At 42.0% G+C, this 24065-nt stretch overlaps 1 protein-coding gene across 1 annotated transcript in view; it reads right to left on the bottom strand.

The window, feature by feature from the left end:
- Window positions 1-24065, bottom strand: part of myo7aa (myosin VIIAa) — a 233156-nt gene that overhangs the window by 8702 nt on the left and 200389 nt on the right. The window contains exons 37-46 of the mRNA XM_060924322.1: window positions 20387-20540; window positions 20080-20235; window positions 10553-10658; window positions 6293-6406; window positions 6059-6146; window positions 5828-5934; window positions 5156-5341; window positions 4939-5055; window positions 4764-4847; window positions 4519-4638 (exon numbers count right to left, since the gene is read on the bottom strand). Of these exons, the coding sequence (XP_060780305.1) occupies window positions 4519-4638; window positions 4764-4847; window positions 4939-5055; window positions 5156-5341; window positions 5828-5934; window positions 6059-6146; window positions 6293-6406; window positions 10553-10658; window positions 20080-20235; window positions 20387-20540 (1232 nt within the window). The remainder of the gene's footprint in view (window positions 1-4518; window positions 4639-4763; window positions 4848-4938; window positions 5056-5155; window positions 5342-5827; window positions 5935-6058; window positions 6147-6292; window positions 6407-10552; window positions 10659-20079; window positions 20236-20386; window positions 20541-24065) is intronic.

Below are 24065 nucleotides of genomic sequence, written 5' to 3'. Positions count from 1 at the left end.
AGAACGACTTGTGTCCTTAGGGTCATTGTCTTGCTGCATGACCCACCTTCTCTTGAGATTCAGTTCATGTACAGATGTCCTGACATTTTCCTTTAGAATTCACTGGTATAATTCAGTATTCATTGTTCCATCAGTGATGGCAAGCCGTCCTGGCCCAGATGCAGCAAAACAGGCCCAAACCATGATACTACCACCACCATGCTTCACAGATGGGATAAGGTTCTTATGCTGGAATGCAGTGTTTTTCTTTCTCCAAACATAACTCTTCTCGTTTAAACCAAAAAGTTCTATTTTGGTCTCATCCGTCCACAAAACATTCTTCCAATAGCCTTCTGGCTTGTCCGTGTGATCTTTAGCAAACTGCAGACGAGCAGCAATGTTCTTTTTGGAGAGCAGTGGCTTTCCCCTTGCAACCCTGCCATGCACACCATTGTTGTTCAGTGTTCTCCTGATGGTGGACTCATGAACATTAACATTAGCCAATGTGAGAGAGGCCTTCAGTCGCTTAGAAGTTACCCTGGGGTCCTTTGTGACCTCGCTGACTATTACGTGCCTTGCTCTTGGAGTGATCATTGTTGGTCGACCACTCCTGGGGAGGGTAACAATGGTCTTGAATTTCCTCTATTTGTACACAATCTGTCTGACTGTGGATTGGTGGAGTCCAAACTCTTTAGAGATGGTTTTGTAACCTTTTCCAGCCTGATGAGTATCAACAATGCTTTTTCTGAGGTCCTCAGAAATCTCCTTTGTTCATGCCATGAGACACTTCCACAAACATGTGTTGTGAAGATCAGACTTTGATAGATCCCTGTTCTTTAAATAAAACAGGGTGCCAACTCACACCTGATTGTCATCCCATTGATTGAAAACACCTGACTCTAATTTCACCTTCAAATTAACTGCTAATCCTAGAGGTTCACATAGTTTTGCCACTCACAGATATGTAATATTGGATCATTTTCCTCAAGAAATAAATGACCAAGTATAATATTTTTGTCTCATTTGTTTAACTGGGTTCTCTTGATCTACTTTTAGGACTTGTGTGAAAATCTGATGATGTTTTAGGTCATATTTATGCAGAAATATAGAAAATTCTAAAGGGTTCACAAACTTTCAAGCACCACTGTAAATAAAATAAAATCCCCAAGGATCACTGTTGGTGAATTACAAGAAAAGGTAAAATCTCAGGGTTACCAAGTCTCCAAAACCACCATCAGATGCCACCTTCATCCCAACAGATGGAACATCTCATCTCATCTCATTATCTCTAGCCGCTTTATCCTGTTCTACAGGGTCGCAGGCAAGCCGGAGCCTATCCCAGCTGACTACGGGCGAAAGGCGGGGTACACCCTGGACAAGTCGCCAGGTCATCACAGGGCTGACACATAGACACAGACAACCATTCACACTCACATTCACACCTACGGTCAATTTAGAGTCACCAGTTAACCTGACAACTGCATGTCTTTGGACTGTGGGGGAAACCGGAGCACCCGGAGGAAAAGAAAAATTAGAGGAGGAAGAAGAAAAATTAAACCCACGCGGACAACATGCAAACTCCACACAGAAAGACCCTCGCCAGCCACGGGGCTCGAACCCAGGACCTTCTTGCTGTGAGGCGACAGCGCTAACTACTACACCACCATGCCACCCAGATGGAACATATGCCAGAAAAAAAATTTCTGTCAGTTAACCACAAACATAAGCACCTGAAGTTTGTGAAATGCTACTACAACTTTGACTGGAACCATGTTCTATGGTCTGATGAAAGAAAAATGGAGCTTTTTAGCATTTAGCTTTTAAACACTCAAGGTGGGTTTGATGCAAAAAGAAGGAGGGCTATAATGAAAAGAACCCGATCCCAACTGCTAAAATATGGCGGAGGTTCCATGATGTTGTGGGGCTCAGAGCCTAATCTAGGAATTTGAAAATAGGGGACAGATCCCTCACTAGTTGTAGAAACAGGGGACAGAAAATATTAACATGGGTAAAAATATCCCTCATTTGTTCCAGTTAGTGGGGACAGAAAAATAAGTAATACATTGGTAGATATTTTCAAGAGTACATCTATAAACAGAACAATTTTATTAATCTTTACTTTTAGAATATCATTAACATAATACTAACTTGAACTTTCAACAAGAAAAATTAAACAAATTACTCAAAAAAAAAAAACACCTAGCAATCATGTAGAATGTGTAAGATTACCAGGACTACAAAAATGCAGAAAAATAGGCTTTACTTATCCAAATGCACCTGTTGGTTCAAAAGTTAAAGTGCATAGAACCTCACAGCACAACAGGAAGTTACCTTAAAATATAATATAAATGCCTCAGCTTTCATGCAAGAAAAAAAACTATTAATACTAGTACTGTGTGCAGGCAGTCTCTCCTGAAGACTAAATTAAACAATAATTATAAACTAATAAAATAAATGGCTCAGGCTTCATAGAAGAAAAAAACAATTTGAACAGAATCTCACATGATGCTGAAGCTGCCAAAACAATGGAAAATAAAATACCATTTTGGCAAAAATGTTGGCATCCATTAATTTCTTGTATTAAGTAAAAAAAAAAAAATAAAGTGCACACAATGCTTCACTGTAAACATAACACACTTTCAGTAACAGAATAGTTCACAAAACTGTTTTACCCGCTAAATAAACCATTCGGAATACTTCGGTCCTTTCCGATATTTTCCGATTGGTGTGTAAACAATGCTATATTTACCGCAGTGCTTGCTAGTGGGTGCTGACAAATTGATACACACAAGATTCAGTAAAACGTGACTACACGCTCTCTACTTATAAATGCACGACAGAATGAATAGATACGTGATATCACTCTCGCGCCCAAAAAGTGGATGTGCGACAGACAGATAAAAAACGCATATTATCGCGTATTACGCGCCCTAGATTAGGCTCTGGGGCTGTTTTTTCCTCCAAAGGCCCTGAAAACCGTGTTAGGGTTCATGGTATCATAGACTCCATGAAATACCAGGACATATCATCTCTAGCCACTTTATCCTTCTACAGGGTCGCAGGCAAGCTGAAGCCTATCCCAGCTGACAACAGGCGAAAGGCGGGGTACACCCTGGACAAGTCGCCAGGTCATTACAGGGCTGACACATAGACACAGACAACCATTCACACTCACATTCACACCTACAGTCAATTTAGAGTCACCAGTTAACCTAACCTGCATGTCTTTGGACTGTGGGGGAAACTGGAGCACCCGGAGGAAACCCACGCGGACACGGGGAGAACATGCAAACTCCACACAGAAAGGCCCTCGTCGGCCACGGGGCTCGAATCCGGACCTTCTTGCTGTGAGGCAACATCGCTACACCACTGTGCTGCCAAATACCAGGACACTTTAAATCAAAACCTGGTTGCCTTTGCCAGGAAAGTAAAACTGGGCTGTCATTGGATCTTCCAGAAGGACAGTGATCCAAAGCATATGTCCAAAACAACACAAAAATGGTTAGCTAAGCGCAGAATCAAGCTTCTGCCATGGCCATCTCAGTGCCCTGACCCGAACCCCAGTGAAAATCTGTGGGGTGAGCTGAAGAGGGAGAGAGTACAAGAGAGGGCCGAGGACCCTGGATGATCTGGAGAGATTGTGTAAAGAGGAATGGTCTCTGATGCCCTGCTCTGTATCTCCAACCTTATAAAATATTATAGGAGAGACTCAGTGCTGTTTTACTGGCAAAGGGAGGTTGTACAAAGCATTAAATGAGAGGTGTTTGCCAGTAATTGTATCATGTTTTTGTTGAAAATAATTATTTCTTAATGAGGGATTTGTTTTTCTATGAATAAATTTATTTCAATTAAATCAAATCAAGTTTATTTGTACAGCGCTTTTAACAATAAACATTGTCGCAAAGCAGCTTTACAGAATTTGAACGACTTAAAACATGAGCTAATTTTATCCCTAATCTATCCCCAATGAGCAAGCCTGTGGCGACGGTGGCAAGGAAAAACTCCCTCAGACGACATGAGGAAGAAACCTCGAGAAGAACCAGACTCAAAAGACTCAATTAAATGTTGGATTTTTCTCATTGTTTATACGCAAGATGTAACTACTTCACAAAAGGTGTATTTTTCTAGCCCTTTTTACTACAAGGGGTGCCAATAGCTGTGGAGGGCACAGTACACAAAGTGAGTTATGGAGATGGGGGTCTCATGATATGGGGCTGCTTCTCTACAAATGGTATGTCATCAGCCAATAAACTGAATCTGGGATATGGAGGTTTCAGCAAGACAAAGGCTCCATACATACAGCTGAAATAACTCAAGACTGGATGGTGAAGTATACAACCACAACAGTCTTTGGTCAATTTAGATATTCCACTGGCAAGTTGGTATGCAGGTATTGTAGTATGTAAATATGCAAGTACTGTAAGCATGAAAGCAGTTACAGTATGTAGCCAACAGAAATAGAATAGTGTGGATTCAAAATAATGTACAGGGCAATTCAGCCTCATTTCTTCTGTGGAAAACAAGCATCCCTGTACTGACCAGTGATGTTTCACAGAGCAGCTTGCTTCCTCGCACTAAGTTGCCGATGGTGATGTGGAAGTAAGTGTTTCCACTGCTCCAGTTGGAGATCTTTGTAAAGGGGTGAGTGGTTAAAACATCCTGGTAAAAGAAAGACAGGAATGCAAATCATCAGTCCAGTGGTTTGTTTAGCTCATTTGCTTAAACCCATGTATAATGGAACACTGATGCGGAAGAAACAAATTCATGCAAATTCTGGCACACACCTTGGTTTTGGGGTCTATGAGACTGACTCCATACTTGTTGATGGCTATTAGCAGGATTTCAGGAAAATTTGGCTCAGTAGTTTGCTGTAGTGGAGAAAGAATGGCAGTGGGGTGTAAGCATGAGCAATTCACTATGTACTGTATATAGCTGTCAGGAATATCGTTTTATCATTACCTTCACTTCAAAGAAAGCTGATCCAAAAGTACTCCACTTATAAATGATCTTTAGAAACATCAGCTTGGCTTCTTCCCTCGACTTGCCTGCTTGCTTGTTGAAGTATGCCACAATTGACTGCATCAAACAGAACAAAATTGAAGGTAAAATATTCCAGACTGAATAAAAAAAATGATCAGGATCAGTTGTAGATATACAACAAATAGCACAAACTCACTCTTTTCCAGTCATCAGGAGAGAGCTGGCGAATCAGGTCCTGTGGGATCAGCTCTTTCAGCATTTTGGGGATGCTAGGAAAGTATGATTTGTCATCCTCAAATTTGACTCTGTAGATTAGTGCTGCCAGCTGAAAGACTTCCTCTCTGGAGCACTTGTGGTAGCCACGAAGGTATTTAGGAAGCTCCTGGATGCAGAAGGAAGTTAGGAATAATGCATGCACATGTGTAAAACATTAAACAAAACAAATTCCATATCAACAATATTAAAGTCAGTGTGATAATTTCATTGGTCATTATATGGATAAAGACATACAGTACTTGCAAGATATTTGTTTCTCAGTTTGATGCATTTTGCCGTATTCATAATCAAATTTACACATACAACTGAGTTTCATTTCCTACAAAACTGAATGTTTGGCATCAGACATGGTGATATGCTTATTATGTAAGGAATAATACTCTATGACATGCTGTTTCAGGAAAATAATCAACATGATTCAGACCACCAAAGTAGATTACTTTCTTGTAAAAACATCCTGAAGTGTTTTATTCCTCTTATACCACAGCAAATGCCAATGCTAACAATTGTTTATTTATTTATTAAAACATGGCATGTTGTAGGTTTTATCCATTTATAGTAACTTCTTGTTGTTGGTATTCATTTAACTCACCTGGTAGTAATGAAAAATAGAGTCTGCAAAAGAGTCTTTTCCAGGGATTGTGTTTGTCCATAACTTTTTCATGAAGAACACCTGGTAGGTAAGTGAAGGCACTATACCTTTTAAACAAGACAAGATTTTGATCCTTTCAGCCACTCATAAAATTCAGTCATATCACCAAATTTAGATGAATCCTATACTAAACAATAACCTGAACTTTGTAAGTCATGCTTTGACTGTTACCATCTTTAGCAGGTCTGGCTTTCTTGATCCAGTCAGTAAGATGGCGGACAAAATCAAAGAAGAAATCACCCTCTGGAACACTTATAACCTGTAATACACACACATTTTAAGAACGTTTGACATGCTTTTATTCTATAATAGGTAAAATTCTTTATGGCCTGCACACTGTAGCATGACAGCTGGAATCTGAGTGCATCAGTAACTGAGCTTTGTTTAGAGAGTAGCTGATCTTACCTTATCAGAGATCTTTACAAACAGACTGAAGCCCTCTGGGGTCTTCAGCAAAAGCCTGCTGGAAATGTTCAGACAAAAGTCTTTTGCTTTCGTGCTGGATTCCACCTCAAAAGCCTGAGAGACACAGAGTTTCACACTCAAACCAACCCTGATCCCATTTCAGGCAGAAAAAAAAAAATTAAAGGTAGACTGCCTTTCATATTTTTCAAGTTTAGGTCATAAAAAGAATTTTCCCTGACACCCAATTATTTTTGTTTAGTGGACTGAAAGCTACTGAATTCGAATCACAGACTTCCAATTTTATTAGGTTTTTTTTAATAGAACAATTAATGAATTTAGGGCAATGTGGCCCTAAATTCTCCCCTATTTTTTTCCTGCTTCACCATGACCCAATTCAAGATACTATGTCATGCAGCACGTGGTGGGCTTTCCCCCATTCGCGCAAGGCATTGTGGGATACAATTTGAAACAGGAGAGAAAAATGGAGGACGTGAGTGTGCGAATGAAACGTGAAAGATCAACTACAGTAACAGAAAGCAAGAAGAAAAGATGTTATGTTGCGAAGGAAAAGAAACACAGGACCAAACTAATAAATATCAGCGGTCAGCGATCTTTCACATCTCATCGGTGTGATCAGTTGTTCGTTAAGCGACAGAATGATGTAACTGTCAGTGCATGGTAAAGGTAAACCTGCAGATGGCAGTAATGCAACACTGTGGATGCCAGCTGCTGTAAAACCCAAAAGAAACGTGCGCATGCGCACACAGACTTCCTCTGTCTGCTTGACTGTGCCAAGCAAGCGATTTCATGCACATTATTTGCTAGGGAATCCCTTCAAATTAAATAGCTTCCCAGCCACAGAATGACCTGATATTTTGTGAGATATTACAGAAATAAACATAGCACAATGACCAAATTTCAGAAGGAACTAAATTTCACTGATTTTATTAAATTGAAAGGCCATTTAGTTTTAATCTCCGACTGAACAACGAAAGTTTGAGTCCTGTCTTCAAGACTTTTTCGGATTATCAATAAAAAATAATAACCTTATATTAATAACCTTATATTTGGCCTATTGTAAACGTCTAACAGGACATATTACACTACACATACTACACTGCCCGACCAAAAAACCTCACACACAAATATTTCGTTGGACTGCCTTTAGTTTTCAGTATGGCATGCATTCACTGTGGCATTGTTCCAATAACTTTATGCAATGACGCAACATTTATTTCCATCCAGAATTGTATTAACTATTTGCTGAGATCTTGTCTTGACGGAAAAGTTGAACCACTGCGAAAAGTCTTCTCCAACACATCCCAAAGACTTTCAATGGGATTATGGTCAGGACTGTTGTGGCCACTCCATGTGTGAAAATGAGTCCTCATGCTTCCTGAACCACTCTTTCACAGCCTGAGCCCATGCCATCAGGGTAGAAAAAATCCATTGATAGTATAACCAACCATTCACTACATTCAGATCATCAGCTGACTTCATTTTATTGCCATATAACATTGCTGAGCCTTGACCTGACCAACTGAAGCAACCCCAGATCATAACACTGCCTCCAGAGGCTTGTACAGTGGCCACTCTGCATGATGGATGCATCACTTCATGTGCTTCCCTTCTTACCCTGACATACCCATCACTCAGGAATAGGGTAAATTTGGACTCATCAGACCACGTGACCTTTTCCCATTGTTCCACAGTCCAATATTTATGTTTTCTAGGAAATTCCAAATAGTCTCACTAACAAGAGGTTTTCTTATGGCCACACAGATGTTTATTCTCAATCCTGTGGGTTCTCATTAAATTACTCATGTGGAAATGCTCTTACTTTCACGATTATACATAGCCGTGAGCTCTACTGTTGATTTACTATTCGACTTCACCAAGTGTTTAACAGTCAAGTTGTTTTTTTTTTCTGACCACATTTCTTCCATGAAGTTAATGGTTCACCACTGTCCTTCCACGGTTTAATAATATGTTGGACAGTTCTTAAACCAATTCCAGTAATTTCAGCAATCTCCTTAGCTGTTTTCTTTGCTTGATGCAGGCCAATATATTGACCCTTCTGAAACACAGTAACATCTTTTCAATGACCATGGGACAGGCTTGTAGTACTCGAGTCCAGGACTCTGACTCGAGTCTGACTCGTGCCCTAATTTTAATGACTCGTGAATTGACTTGGACTTGAGCACTGATGACTCAGACTTGGACTCAGACTCGTGCATTAACTGCATTCGGAATCATAAATTAACTGCATTCGGACTCGTAAATTGGAGACGAGGACTCAGATTTTTCCTTTTTTTTTTTGTAACATGCCATAATAATTTGGCATAAGATATTTATATCTACATTAATTTTTATACTAATTTCATGCAAGATAATGCACACTCAACTGTTCATACATCGTGTTCAGGAAACAAACTAATGTTAATGGTGCTAAACTGCATGGAGAGAATGCCCCAGGATTGTCTGCTTTGCTTATACAGACTTCTCATGCAGTGAAAAAAAATGCACTGCTATGTGTTCCATATGAAAAAGCACTATCAAGGAGACGACGGGGACAACCTCAAACTTCAGTCATCATTTGGCAAGACTAAACCCAAGACCAAAATTAAGTAAGTGACATGCTGTGTTCATTGCTCTGTTGATAAGCGGGGCTTGCTTGCTGACCAGCCGATGAACTAGTTAGTGTCAACCTTCTCTCATGTTATTTGCCCTGTTGATAGCGGGGCTTGCTGAACGATGAACAAGCTTTTTATCTGTAGCCTATTAACTAAAATGGGGCAGTCAAGCAGTAACGTTAGTCCAACGCAGTAGCAGAGACGGTTTCACATAAAGGCAGCAACAGCCACCGTCAAATGGTGTGGTTGGAGTCTTGTTCTTGGACTCAACTCGGCTCAGTAATGGACTCGACTCGGACCCGACTTGAAATTTTCTTTAATGACTTGGACTTGATTTGGACTTGAACACTGGAGACTCGAGACTGGACTAGGGGTTTAGTGACTCGACTACAACACTGCCACGGGATACATCTTCCAACATGTTTGTTCAAGAAATGATGTTACTCACTGCATCAGTTTGGGTTAAAAGAATTGTTAACAGCTGAAACACATTAATCACTGCAATAATTATCCAATCAAAGGCTCTTAAGTATTTGCTTATTTAAATCCAAGTGGCGACTTTTTTGTAAAATATTTTCACTTGCTTAGATGCAATTTCTTGCAGTGCTGCTGCACTAAGTACATGCACTGAGGACATGATCTTGTAGTTTTTAGGAAATATCTTTACCAGGCATATTATATAACTTGAATATCCATTCAAACTATATAAAAATAATTTTTAGGATCAGGAATATAAAGGGAAACAGTGAAAATAACTGAGCAAAATACAGCAGATGTATATGTGCAGCACGTACAGCACAGCTAGCACAGAACGCTGTTACCTCACAAACACTTCATGAAGAGAAAATGAAAACACTAGCAAGTGGAAGGATACACATTTATAATAATAATAATAATAATTTATTCTGGGGCGGCACGGTGGTGTAGTGGTTAGCGCTGTCGCCTCACAGCAAGAAGGTCCGTGTTTGAGTCCTATGGCCAGCGAGGGCCTTTCTGTGCGGAGTTTGCATGTTCTCCCCGTGTCCGCGTGGGTTTCCTCCGGGTGCTCCGGTTTCCCCCACAGTCCAAAAGACATGCAGGTTAGGTTAACTGGTGACTCTAAATTGACCATAGGTGTGAATGTGAGTGTGAATGGTTGTCTGTGTCAGCCCTGTGATGACCTGGCGACTTGTCCAGGGTGTACCCCGCCTTTCGCCCGTAGTCAGCTGGGATAGGCTCCAGCTTGCCTGCGACCCTGTAGAACAGGATAAAGCGGCTAGAGATAATGAGATGAGATAATTTATTCTCAAGATAATACCACCAAAGGCATTCTTATCTTGAGAATAAAGACTGTAGCTACAAGTACTCACATTTCTTCCATACTCTGCATTAATGCATAAATTAGCTCATCATATTTGACTTAAATTATATCAGCAGTTTTTTTAGTGTAGATAAAATGAACTTTTGGGTGAGTATAACAAGAGATTAAGCAAGCACACTGGAGCTTTATCTGTTATTTTTCTAAACTATGTACTGTACAGAAGAAAAAGCACATGCAGCACCCTGGATGCAGATGTACTGTACACCTTTAGACTGTGCACAAGTTCTGTTAAAAATAAATGATCGCTACTCAATTTTGCTTGCTTGCCTCATCTGTGTCATCTGGGAAGTACACTTTATGAAAGATCTGTGTGGTCTTGTGCTGGATTGCTTCCACTTCAACCAGATGAGGAGGATACTTCCTGGAGCCATTCCTGTTATAGAACACAATAAAATATTCATGAGGTGCTGTTTACACAGAGAAGTACTTTTCAGAACAAGATGTGTTTATTCAGAAGTGTGGGCTTGTCAATGGCAAAGAAGAGACACAAAAAGACAAGGTGGCAGGTTTTACAGAAAGTTTTTAAAGGAACCGTTATTCAAAAGTGAAATGATGTTATGAATGGGGGAAAAAAAAACTTGACAGAAAATAATCAGGAACAGTATGGTGTGATGCATGACTTCTACCACCACAAAGTTGATTTCCAATAGAGGCTTTGCACTGTCACATCACTCCATAGCAACAGTAACTATGCCGCCATGACAAAGGGCACGCTTGTAGTGCTTCATTCAAACGAGTTAGTTGTTCTTGATCAGTATGGACCCTTTTCAGTCACGTGACCTTCGTAAACGCGACCGCCATTTTGGACATGTAGTGGACTTCGGCTCAAATCGGTTTGAATGCGAGGAAGGCGACAAACAAAAGAAAAAGGAGCGAGATGCAGAAAACTGTATTTACTAGTTTACTGTAATTATGATCTGGCAGCTATTTACACCGGATCCAGTGTAAATAGCTGCCGGAGCCAACGTCTGGCCGGGCCGCGAGCGAGTGCGCCGGCTCCGCGGCCGCCGGCTCCGGCCGGGCCGCGAGCGAGCGCGCGCCGGCTCCGCGGCCGCCGGCTCTGGCCGGGCCGCGAGCGAGCGCGCGCCGGAACCTCGGACGTTGGCTCCAGCGGCTATTTACACTGGATCCGGTGTAAATAGCTGCCAGATCATAATTACAGTAAACTAGAATGGAATGTTAACAGCAATGTAATGCCTTTTCTGGCTAATTTTATTCGTCTTACCTCCAACAAAGTGGTCACTACACAAGCGTTGGTATGCCACTATCCATCTTCTCCGTTGGTCAGCATCTACCGGGATCCGATAAAATGATAACCCTTACCTTGTTTGTTGATGGTTACTACATCCAGGTGCACAACAACATAGTGGCATGATGGAAGTCTTGCTGAAAATAAACACTTTCTTTGCTGCCATTCCTCAATGCTGGCTGTGGTAAACTACTGGTAGTACACGTCCAAAATGGCGGCCGCGTTTGTCGTGACGTCACGTGAAAAGGGTCCTATGTTTTTGGATTGGCAAATCATTCTGAGTGAAACAAAGACATCAGATTTTTTAATTTACCAAAAGTAATTCATCATCGGGAAAAAAAAAAACTAGAGATATTTTTAAACGCAGAAGGAAAAATGGGAAAAAACATTCAGTGGGACTCTCAGTCAGAGAGGCCAAAAACCCTATGGTATGCTCACTTCATTTCCACGAAGGTAAGAATTAAAATAATAATAATAATAATAATAATAATAATAATAATTTCACAACTGCAGAAAGGGGCTCATTCTTTTTTTTTAAACTTTGTTTTTTATTAGATCTTTTACATCCAAATACAATGTACAAGAATAAAAGAACAGAAAAATAACATGTAAAAAAGATATAGTAATAACAATAACATTAAAATATAAAATAAAAGAAATAAGGTATGAACAGCTTATGGGTCCCTTCATTTATACTGTTGTAGATGTAAACAATCAAGTCTGACACATTATCATTCAGTCCGTGGTATCATCTTCCTCCTTGTACCAATACCATTTCTCCCATTTCTTTTCAAATTGTTCTTCCCTCATTTTCAAAATGTATGATAGCTTTTCCATGCTGTAAATCTCTTCCACAATACTAAACCACTGTTCTAGAGTTGGGGGGGTCTTCCTTATACCATGCTCTTGTAATTGCTTTTTGGCTAGCTGCAAGTAATACTTTTAACAGGTATACATCTTCTCCTTGGACCTCGTCTTGTGGTATATATCCCAAATACAGTACCAAAGATGTTTTTTGTATCTCATATCCCAGTATTTTTTTTAGTTCGCACCACACTCCCTTCCAGTACGTCTCTATTTTTTGGCATTTCCAGAACACATGTGCATGATCTGCTTCCGCCTGTCCACATAGTCTCCAACATAAGCTTTTGTGTGGTGTGTATCTCCCAGTCATCTTTGGTGTTATGAAAAACCTTATAATGTTCTTCCACCCAAATTCTCGCCATACTCTAGAACCCGTTGTTGAATGTTGGGATGTGCATACATCGTTCCAGTTCTCTTCTGTTATTTCTATGCCCAGCTCTTTTTCCCATTTTTCTTTAATGTACATGGTTGAGTTACCCCCACTGGCACCAATAGCTTGGTATAGAGCTGAGATTACTCTACATGTTCTTCCTTCATATGCTTTTATGATTATTTTAATGATCCCATTCTGCTCCCTCGGTTCTTTTGCTTTAATTTCCTTTAAATAATAGTCCCTTACCTGAAAATATCTAAATAGCTCCCTTGCCTCTAACCCAAATGTATCCCTTAGGACTTGAAAGCTCTTCATTTCCCCTCCCTCGACAAGTGTGCATATAGCTGTAATACCCTTTTGTGCCCACCTCTCAAAGCCTTGGTCCCTTAACCCTGGTTTAAATCTATTATCGTGAGATATCCACCTCAAGATCTTAGTTTCTGCCTGCAATGTATATTTTCTTATTACCAAATGCCAAATCTCCAATGTGAATTTGCTTATTGGGCTCAGCTGTACTTCTTCTTGCTTGAATAGTTCCTTATTGGTTATTAGTATTTGAAGTGGGCTGGCCCTTTCTTTCATCTCTATGTCTTTCCATCTGGCTATATATTTTTCATTGCACCAGCAATATACTGCCCTGAGTTGTGCTGCATAAAAGTAATCTTGCAGTTTTGGTACTGCCATGCCCCCTTTGTCTTTAGGGAGTTGCATGGTGCGATATCTAATCCGAGGTCTCTTACCCGCCCAAATGAACCTAGCAATCCATCTATCCCACTCTATAAACTGTTTCTGTGGAATCATTACTGGCAAAGTTTGGAACAAATACAGTAGTCTTGGCAATACATTCATCTTAATTATTTCTATCCTTGAGCTAAGATCCAACTGTAACATTGACCATCTACCTATGTCTTGTCTGAGTTCCTCGTTAATCTGAGTATAATTTGCTTTATATAACTTCTCTATTCCCTTTGTGATGTTCACTCCCAAATATTTAATTGTTTCTGAGTTCCATTTAATTTTATATCTATCTTTTAATTCTTTTGTTGGTGCATAATTAATGGCCAGAATATGTGTTTTATTAACATTAAGTTTATATCCTGAATAATATCCATATCCCTCCAATTGGTTCATCAGTGCAGGGAAAGATCTATTGGGTTGTTCCAAATAGGCCACCACATCATCTGCAAATAGTCCTATCTTGTGTTCTCTATTTTTCACCTCAACCCCTCTGATGTCCTGGTTTTGCCTTATTGCCTGTGCTAATGGTTCTATGAATATAGCAAAGAGAGTCGGGGAGAGACTACACCCTTGTCTTGTTGACCTTTCCAGGTAAAATGGTTTTGTGAGACTTCCGTTCACCTTAACTCTAGCAGACGGTTCTTGATATAACGCTTTAATACAACTGACAGATTTTTCATTAAAACCAAATCTTTCCAACACCATATATAGATAAGTCCAGTTTACGCAGTCAAAAGCTTTCTCCGCATCTACACTAACTAAAATGGCACCTTTTTTTGTATGTTGGGTCTCTTCTACAATGTGAATCATCCTCCTGATATTGTCCTGTGTCTGTCGTCCTTTAATAAAGCCAGTCTGATCTTCATCTATAATATCGGTCATGAATGTCTCAAACCTCTTAGAAAGTATTGAGGTGTACATCTTGTAGTCTACATTTAGCACTGAAATTGGTCGATAGCTACTGCATTGCTCTTTATCCTTTCCCTCTTTTGGTATAGTCGTGATAATGGCCTCCTTCCATGACGGTGGGATTTTTCCTTCTTTAATTGTGTATCTAAATGAAGCAAGCAATATAGGGGTTAACTCTTGTCTAAATGTTTTATAAAATTCTGAAGGGAATCCGTCACTCCCAGGAGATTTATTGTTCTTTATCCTAGAGATTGCCCCTTCCATTTCTTCTTCTGTGATTTCTCCAGTCAACAGCTCATTTTGTTTCTCTCCTATTAAAGGTAGATCCAGCCCATCTAGAAAGTTTCTTATTTCTTGTTCGCCTGCCATTGATGGCTGTGTATATAAACTTTGGTAATAGTCCCTAAATACTCTGTCTATTTCACCTGGTTCAGTTATCAAGTCGTTCGTCTGGGGGTCTCTAATTTTATATATTGTGTTCAATGCTTGTTGTTTCCTTAAACGCCTAGCCAGTAATCTGCTGGCTTTAGCACCTCCTTCATAGTAAGTTTGTTTAATAAATCTTGCCTTCTTTTCCACTTCTGTCAATAATACATTATCAATTTTAGTCTTTGTCTCTTTCAGTTGTCTGACTATCTCTGGATCACCTTTAGCATTGTGTTTTTTCTCTAATTCTTTTAAACGATCAATTTGTGTCTCATAATATAGTAATCTGGCCGCCTTGCGAGTTGTTGTGTATGCTATTAACTTCCCCCTAATAACTGCCTTGAGTGCATCCCAAAGAATGGTTGGATCTACTTCCCCATTATCATTGTCTTCTATATACCTTTTTATATCCTCTTTTGTTCTTTCTACTAGTTTTTTATCGTTCAGTATCCCAACATTCATCCGCCACACTGTAGTCCTCCTTCTTGCATGTAATTTTATTGTCAGATAAATTGCATTATGGTCTGATAAGTCTGCTACCCCTATTACACAGTCCTCTACCCTATATAAATCTCCCTTTGTTATAAAGAAGTAGTCTAACCTTGAATATATTTGGTGTGGGCCTGAAAAGTGTGTGTAGTCCCTCTCCAAGGGATGTGTGTCCCTCCAAACATCTATTAGTCCCAATTCAGACAGTTGCATATGCATGTATCTATTGAGCCATGTCTTATTCTTTTTGGTGCTTGTTGTATCTAGGTTGTAGTTCAACACCATATTAAAGTCCCCTCCGCATATTAGAAGCCCCTCTAGCTCTACTGTAATGAGGTCAAATAAAGTCTTAAAGAAGCTTTTCTCGCTGTCTGGAGGTGCATATACATTGATAAGTGTCACTTTTTGTCCCTCCAATTTACCCTTTACCATGACATACCTTCCCTCTTTATCAGGTTTTTCCTGTTCAAGTTCAAATTTAGTTGAATTTGTTATCAATATGGCTACTCCTCTTCTATTATGGTGTTTGTGGTAGGTGCTATAAAATGTATTATGATATCCAAATCTCTTCAGTTTCTCATGTTCTTCTGTGGACAAATGTGTTTCCTGAAGAAAAATCACCTGGCATTTTTCTTTTCTAAATTTAGCCATAACCTTTCCCCTCTTAATTGGACTACTCAGCCCATTCACATTCAATGATACCACCTTAACACCCTCATGTTGCATTATACATCAGTTCCCCAATACATTCTCATTACCCATAAGCTAAACTCCAAAACAAAAAACACATCAGCAACAGCTGTTCTAACTATATAACAATAAACAGAAAAGTGAGCCTCCGTGGCATATTGGGGATATTTATGTCTCCCCATTTCCCCTGTTGGTGGGGTGAGGGGAAATCCTCTCCTCAGAGGGCCCCCCTTAGCGATGGAAAACTCCCCAAACTGAAGTCCTCCGTTCACGCTAAAAGTGTCCAACTTCTTGAAACCATTGCTCCCAGTCTTACTGCATTTCTTCCCCCCTCCAAAGCCAAACAAAATAGTATATGGGATACTTCAACCTCGCTTTATAGATAAGAAATATTCTAAAGGCTAAACAATTATTTATGTAGTTATTTCAATGTTCATTTTAAAACAAATTAGCAGGTAGGCATATAACCCATCCTTAACCTAAGTAGTAATAGAAGAGCTACTTACATGACTTTCAAAAAATAAAAAAATAAGTCAGCAATCAGACGGAGTGGGTTGTCTAATAATATTTAGAAAACCGGACATTATACTAAGGGTTCGTGACTGTCCATTGAACTTTCCAGTCTTCTCCACTCAAGTGCTCCAGGAGAACCGCCTCAATTGCTTCCTTGCTCTTTCGGCTATGCCTGTCCCCCTGTCTTTTACTCTGCGCCACTTGGATGCTGCCTCGAGCTGCTGTTCTGGCAGTGTCGGCTCTTCCTCTACCAGTCCGTCTACCTGTAATCCCTTTTCCTTCATCGCCTTCGCTGCGTCTTGCGGGGTGTTGTATGTCTGAACGCCCTCTTGCCAGTGTATCTTCAGCGCCGTACGTGGAGACTGGAATCGAATTCCCCCGTCCTTCAAAACTCGCTTCAGCCCAGCGTAGTCGCGGCGCTTTGCAGCCACCTCCGCTGGATAGTCGTGGTCAAAAGTCACTCTCTTTCCCCCAATTTCGATTTTGGTCTTCCATGCTCTGTTGAGGACATCCTCCTTCTGTTGGAATTGCAAGAAGTTGACAATGATCGCTCTAGGATTCTTATTTTGAGCCGACCTGGATGTCCTCACTCTATGGGCGCGTTGTATTTGTAAACTGGTGTCTTCCGTGATGTTAAGCTTTTCGCGGAGCAGACGTTCAACGAACCCATGTATTGAGTCTTTCTCCGTGCCCTCCGGAACTCCCCAAATTCTTATATTATTTTTTCTCGACCTCCACTCTAAATCTGTCATTTTTTCCTGTAGCTCCCTTTGCTGCTTCAAAGAGGATGCAAGAATTTCTTTCAAATCGGTATTCCACGCCTCGGTTTCCACCACGCGATCTTGTAGGTCTTTAATGTCTTTGCCTTGAGCTTCCATTCCTATGTCAATGGTTTCGAATCGTTTGCCAATCTCCTCTTTAAAAGTGGCGAGTTCCTGTCTGAGCATACCTCCAACGTTTTGAATGCTTTCTCGAATGTCCTTCATTTCTTTTCGGTTTTCCTCCCTGTTGGACTCAATTTGCTTACCCACGCCGTCGAAGCCAGTCTTCATGCTAGCTAGCATGTCATCAATATTTGCCCTGTCTTTGACGTCGTCTTCTTTTTTATCTCCCATTTTTCCTCGCTCCTTTTGTTTCTTTTCTGTTTCTTTCTTAGTCTTATTCATCCCTCCTTTAGCTATTAACTTGAATTTCGGCTTTGAAAAATATAATCACTTCAACGACTGGGAGCTTCTGATTTCACGACTAGTCAGCCATTTGCCAAACCGGAAGCCCCAAGGGGCTCATTCTTATACAGCGAAGTGAACACAAGTACGGTACCACCAGTGGCTCGGCACAGCCTCACCTTCACCGAGACTTAAAAAGTGCATTTACATTCGGGGATCCTTAAGAGCGCGCACTTGGGACCCAGTCATTATGGGAAACACCTTATGCTGATTTGAGCACAATCAGCACGTGCATATAAGAACAAGGAGGCTTTGGGAAGTATTATCATTTTCACTGTCATGTTTGTTTCTAGTCATGTTTATGACCCTTCTTTCGATTTTGTTTGCATTTTATTTTGTAAATATCATGCCTGCTAATAAACACTCTTCCTGCACTTAGATCCATCTGCTGCCACATACCTGGCAGAATACTTGCAAAGTCTCTGTGAAAGCAGTGTCCTTACATGCACATGCTGATTACACTCAAATCAGCATCAGGTGTTTCCCATAATGACTGGCTCCCAAGTGCACACACAATGCGCTCTGAAGGATCCCCGTATGTAAATGCATTTTAAGTCTCGGTGAAGGTTAGGCTGTGTAGTGTTGTTCATGTTCACGTCACTGTATAAAAATACAGTGCATGAATATTGCGGCAATTGCGATTTTTTTAAAATTCTGACCTTTGTGGAAATGAAGTGAGCACACCATCGAGTTTTTGACCTCTCCATTTGACACCGAGTTGCGCTGAATGTTTTTTTCCCATTTTTCCGCCTACATTTAGAAATCTCAAAATTTTTCCCCCGATAATTTACTTTTGGCAAATTTTTTAATTTGCCAAAAGTAAATTATCGGGGGAAAAATCTGATGTCTTTGTTTCATTCGGAATGATTTGCACAACCAAAACTGCAGCAAAACCTTCCCATACTGATCAATAACAACTAACTCATCTGGTCACCATCATGTGACCCCATAGCGGCGTAGTTACCATTGCTATGGGTTCACGTGATGGTGCAAAGCCTCGATAACAGCATGTTACAACAGAAATTAACCAATAATAAAAACATTTGTTTATTGAGATATGACATTCAGTTAAATTCTTGAAACAGTTTATCCATTTATACCTACATTTAATGTAGTAGAATATCCACAAACCAAGTGATAGAGATATTTGTTTGCCATGCTTGTAACTGGTTTTGTCTAGTTTCAGTTAAATTCTTGAAATGTATCTTTGCTTGAACATCTGCTCTCTGTTTTTCATCAGGCTATCCTGCTCAGTAATTTTCCATCCCCCGTTCAAGCTACCCTATCACACTCGGCCAACTCTGCTTCCTGAAATCACATTTTCCAATCATATTGCTACACCACACTAGGGTGGCACAGTGGTGTAGTGGTTAGCACGGTCACCTCACAGCAAGAAGGTTCTGGGTTCGAACCCAGCAGCCGGTGAGGGCCTTTCTGTGTGGAGTTTGCATGTTCTTCCCGTGTCTGCATGGGTTTCCTCCGGGTACTCCGGTTTCTCCCACAGTCCAAAGACATGTGGTTAGGTTAATATGGGACGGCCTTGGGCTGAGGTGCCCTTGGAGGCACCTAACTCCCAACTGCTCTCCGGGCGCTGTTAGCATGGCTGTCCACTGCTCTGGGTATGTGTGTGTGCTCATTGTGCATGTGTGTGTTCACTGCTTCAGATGGGTTAAATGCAGAGAGGAAATTTCACAAGTGTGTGATGAATAAAGTTGTGCTTGCTTTCTTGCAAGTGAATATATTCACACATTGTCCTTCAGTAAAATGAGAAACATCTGAACAGCTGTGTCTACATTAGTGATTGCCGCTCCCAAATTGATCCGTTGAGGCAGAATCTCATAGGTGGCAGATGACCATATTTCTAGATCACTCATACTTTATCAATTCCACTTTCTTTAGTACATACAAATCAAAACCTATCACCAAGTTAGTCCCTGTTATCACTTGTTATAGCAGCGAAAACAGTCATTCCCTCACCAGCCTCATTTTTCTCACTCTTGAAGTTAATTAAAAAAAAATACACACTGATAAACCAAAAATCATCCTGTCTGGAAGACTGTCTTGTGTCAGCTTCACCTTTGACTGATACAAACTGCTGACAGTGAAGAATCCTTCCACAAATGCTAAATAAATGTACGTATTTATATCTTATCTTGGTGAACACCAACTGACCCCATAAGGATAGGAATATCAGACAGAATATAAGACATTTGGAAAAAAACATTTGGCTGGTCCCCATGAAGAAAACTACTTTTTAAGAAAAATAAATACTGCACCTTCTGTGTGTGTGTGTGTGTGTGTGTGTGTAAGGCCATACCGCAAGGCTTTCTGCAATCTTTGCATGCAGTCCAGAGAGAGTGAATGGTGTTTCTTTGATTGCAGGAACCTCTGGACGTGAGGCAGGAGGACATTACTGGGAGGGAAGAGACCAGTGCACAACCAGAGCAGCTCCCAGCCCTTTTCCTCACTATACCTGCACACACATGCATAGTTTCTTATGCATAAGTTTAAAAATGCAGTTTTGAAAGTGCGCAATCATTGTGTTTTTGTCTTTCAAGGCATTTGTGATGGCTGGAGATAACAGTGCATGCAGAAGAGACAGGTGGATATGCTGGATGACTTACTTCACATGATTCTCAGTGAGCTGTTTGAGAATGTGACAGTAGATCTCATCTTTTAAAGGCTCTGCCTTCAGAGCACCCTCAAAGATCTGATCTGTGAGCTCGTTCACCGAGCGAGTTCGTTTGGATGGATAATCACCCATATATTTCATAATAGGTACAGAGGAGCAGGTTAAGGATACATAGAATCCAGTTTTTCGATGCAGAATGTTACAGAAGTTAAAATAATTACTACTAGCTTTATGTTGTATGTTTATATGAGACCTTATAAAATGATTGTGGCAGCAGGGGCGTGGCCTAGCATCAGCTTGTGAATGGAGGGCAGGGCCAGGGAAGGTGAGTGGCAAAGTCAATGCACCTGTGGTTAATTAATGCTGTATGTCTGTGTTGCAGTGAGGGAGGATAGAAAAGGAGGGAGACAGCAGAGAGAGGGGAGCTCTCCCGACCAGAGCACGTGTGTTTTGCATGTGTGACTGTGAGAGTATAAAGCTGGAAAGCTAAGAAAATAAGTGGAATAAAGTGTGTGTGCGTGAACATCAATTCCCACCTGCCGTGCTTCTGTACTCCACCCACATCAGAGACTTGTTACAGTGACGCCAAAACCTAAGACGTACAGAAGGGAACCAGCACATGGTGTCCTCCCCATTCAAAGAACTCACCCATGCCCTCGCTACCACCCAGCAGAACCAGCATCAAGCGATGACCGCAAGAGCAACGTTTTGAAGCCTTGATGCTGGCCCAAGAGGAAGATCGCCAGGCATTCCGGCATCTGCTTGTGTCGGCAGGGGCTTTGACCATCACCACGGCGGATGCCCCTCATGTCACCCTCACGAAGATGGGCCCACAGGATTACCCAAAAGCTTTCTTTGCTCTCTTCGAGCAAGCAGCCGAAACATGAGGGTGGCTGCTCGAGCAGTGCATGGCGTGCCTCCTCCCACTCCTGACTGGTGAGGCACAACTCACAGCGCTGCAGCTCCCTGCTGACAGCTGGCTCATGTATGCCGACCTGAAGAAAGCCATCCTGCAGCGTGTTGGCCACTCCCTGGAAGAACATCGCAAGCGCTTCCAGATGCTGACATTGGAGGAGGTCGACCGGCTGTTCGCATTCGGCCAGCAACTCCAGGACACCTGCCAGCAGTGTCTGAGGGCAGAAGACCACAACACTGACAGGATCATCGATCTGGTGGCACTGGAACAGTTCACCTCTCAACTTCCGGAAGGAACGGCGGAATGGGTCCAGTGTCACTGCCCAGCATCGCTAGAACGAGCCATCAAGTTGGCGGAGGACCATCTGGAGGCGGTTCCGGTGGCAGGCAGACGAAATGCCTCTCCTCGTTTCCTTTCTCTCTCTCCGTTCTTCCCCACCCCATTCCCCCACCGTGGAGGCGGCAGCCGGCTCCTCCCCAGCCAGCCCATCGCACCCGTGGTGTCCTCCCATCTCCCTCTTCTGTGTCTGTGTCTTCTCCCCCTCAGGTGAGTGACACTCATAACGCCAGTGCAGAGGGAAAGCCTGGGCCGGTGTGCTGGCGCAGCGGGAGGCCAGAGCATCTCCCGAGTCAAGACTCCGCAACGGATGTGGGAGCTGTGATCCACATCCCCAACGCACCAGAGACCACCCCCAATCGGGGCGGAACGTATCACATACCGGTAAGCGTTCAAGGGGATACACATCACACGTTGGTGGATTCCGGTTGTAATCAGACCTCAATTCACCAAAGCCTCATGCAAGGTGAGGCATTGGGGAGAGCACAAGCAGTGAAGGTGTTGTGTGTGCACGTGGATGTTCACAATTATCTGCTAGTGTCGGTCCATATTCTATTCCGGGGCCAAAAGCATAGAATTCAGGCGTTAATAAGTTAATCCTCATCTCACACACTTGCTGATTTTAGGAATTGATTGGCCAGGGTTTTGAACCTTAACGGAATACGTAGTAGGGAGTGGGTCCTGCCATGCAACGTCACAGGGGGATCCCGGTGTGGCATTGACTGGAGAAGCTGCCACAGAGCCGTCCACGTCATCACCACGTCAGGACGATACGAGGAGTGAGGAGCAGCCCACCCCTCCTCCTGCTCTCGGGGATTCCCTCCAGGATTTCCCTTTTGAGCAGTCACGAGATGGGAGTCTGTGGTGTGCATTTGACCAAGTGAGAGTGATCGATGGTCAAACTCTCCAGCCAAATGCGGCACCCATCTTCCCGTACTTTGCAATTATTAAGTCAAGTTTATTTCTATACCGTCTATAAGTTTTTGATGAATGACTGAATAGTCAAGTCAAGTTTATTTCTATAGCGTGTTTAACAATAGACATTGTCACAAAGCAGCTTTACAGAATTTGAATGACTTTAAACGTAAGCTAATTTAATCCCTAATCTATCCCCAATGAGCAAGCCTGTGGTGATGGTGGCAAGGAAAAACTCCCCCAGATGACACGAGGAAGAAACCTCGAGAGGAGCCAGACTCAAAAGGGAACCCATTCCCATTTCGGTGACAACAGACAACATGATTATAACATTAACAGTTTTAACATGAAGTCAGTTTCGTTTATGTTATAACTCTTCATTGATGGAAACTTGAGTGCAAAACTGTTCATGACAACTGCAGTCCTAAAGTTAGCAAGTCAACCGTAGTGTAGTCCTCAGCCATAAAAGCATTACTGTAAGTCTCCAGAGCATCTTCCAAGTGTGACTGTCCATATGAGGCCGTTCTCCACAGGAGCGATGTAATGAGACTCCAGCCAGACATGGGGCATCAGGATGGATCAGGCAGGCTCAAGAAGCAGAAGAGGTCAGCATCTCGATGTCAGGATTGACATGTAACTCAGAGGGATGGACGGGGGGAGGGAAGAGAGAGAAAAAACAGGTTGTTAGGTATGCCCAATGTCACCTGAATAAGTAGAAACAGTATACATTTTGCACCGAGTGCAAGCAGGGACTCCGGCAATTATTAAAGATAGAGTGACACAGGACACTCAAACCGGTGAACAAATAACCCACTTGTTAATCCCTAAGAGCCGTAGGGAACTCATATTCCATGCGGTTTACTTTAATCCCATGGCCGGACATTTGGGGCAGGATAAAACACTAGCCCAAATAATGGCCCGGTTCTATTGGCCAGGGATTCACGGAGACGTTCGTAGGTGGTGTGCGTCGTGCCGCAAACGCCAATTAGTAAATCCCGCGGCCACTCCAAAAGCGCCTTTGTGCCCTCTCCCTCTAATCGAGACCCAATTCTTTCGAAGGGGTATGGATCTCATCGGGCCATTACATCGGTCAGCATGAGGATATCACTTTATTTTAGTTCTGGTGGACTATGCAACGCAACATCCGGAAGTGGTGCCTCTCCGCAATATCTCAGCATGCAGTATTGCGGAAGCACTCTTCCGTATTAGATTCTCATCTCATCTCATTATCTCTAGCCGCTTTATCCTTCTACAGGGTTGCAGGCAAGCTGGAGCCTATCCCAGCTGACTACGGGCAAAAGGCGGGGTACACCCTGGAAAAGTCGCCAGGTCATCACAGGGCTGACACATAGACACAGACAAACATTCACACTCACATTCACACCTACGGTCAATTTAGAGTCACCAGTTAACCTAACCTGCATGTCTTTGGACTGTGGGGGAAACCGGAGCACCCGGAGAAAACCCACGCGGACACGGGGAGAACATGCAAACTCCACACAGA

The sequence above is a fragment of the Neoarius graeffei genome, chromosome 6 (assembly GCF_027579695.1).
Source record: "Neoarius graeffei isolate fNeoGra1 chromosome 6, fNeoGra1.pri, whole genome shotgun sequence".
In the NCBI taxonomy this organism is placed as follows: Eukaryota; Metazoa; Chordata; class Actinopteri; order Siluriformes; family Ariidae; genus Neoarius; species Neoarius graeffei.
Note: the sequence above shows the minus strand (reverse complement) of the source record. Positions and strands in the feature narration are given on the sequence as shown.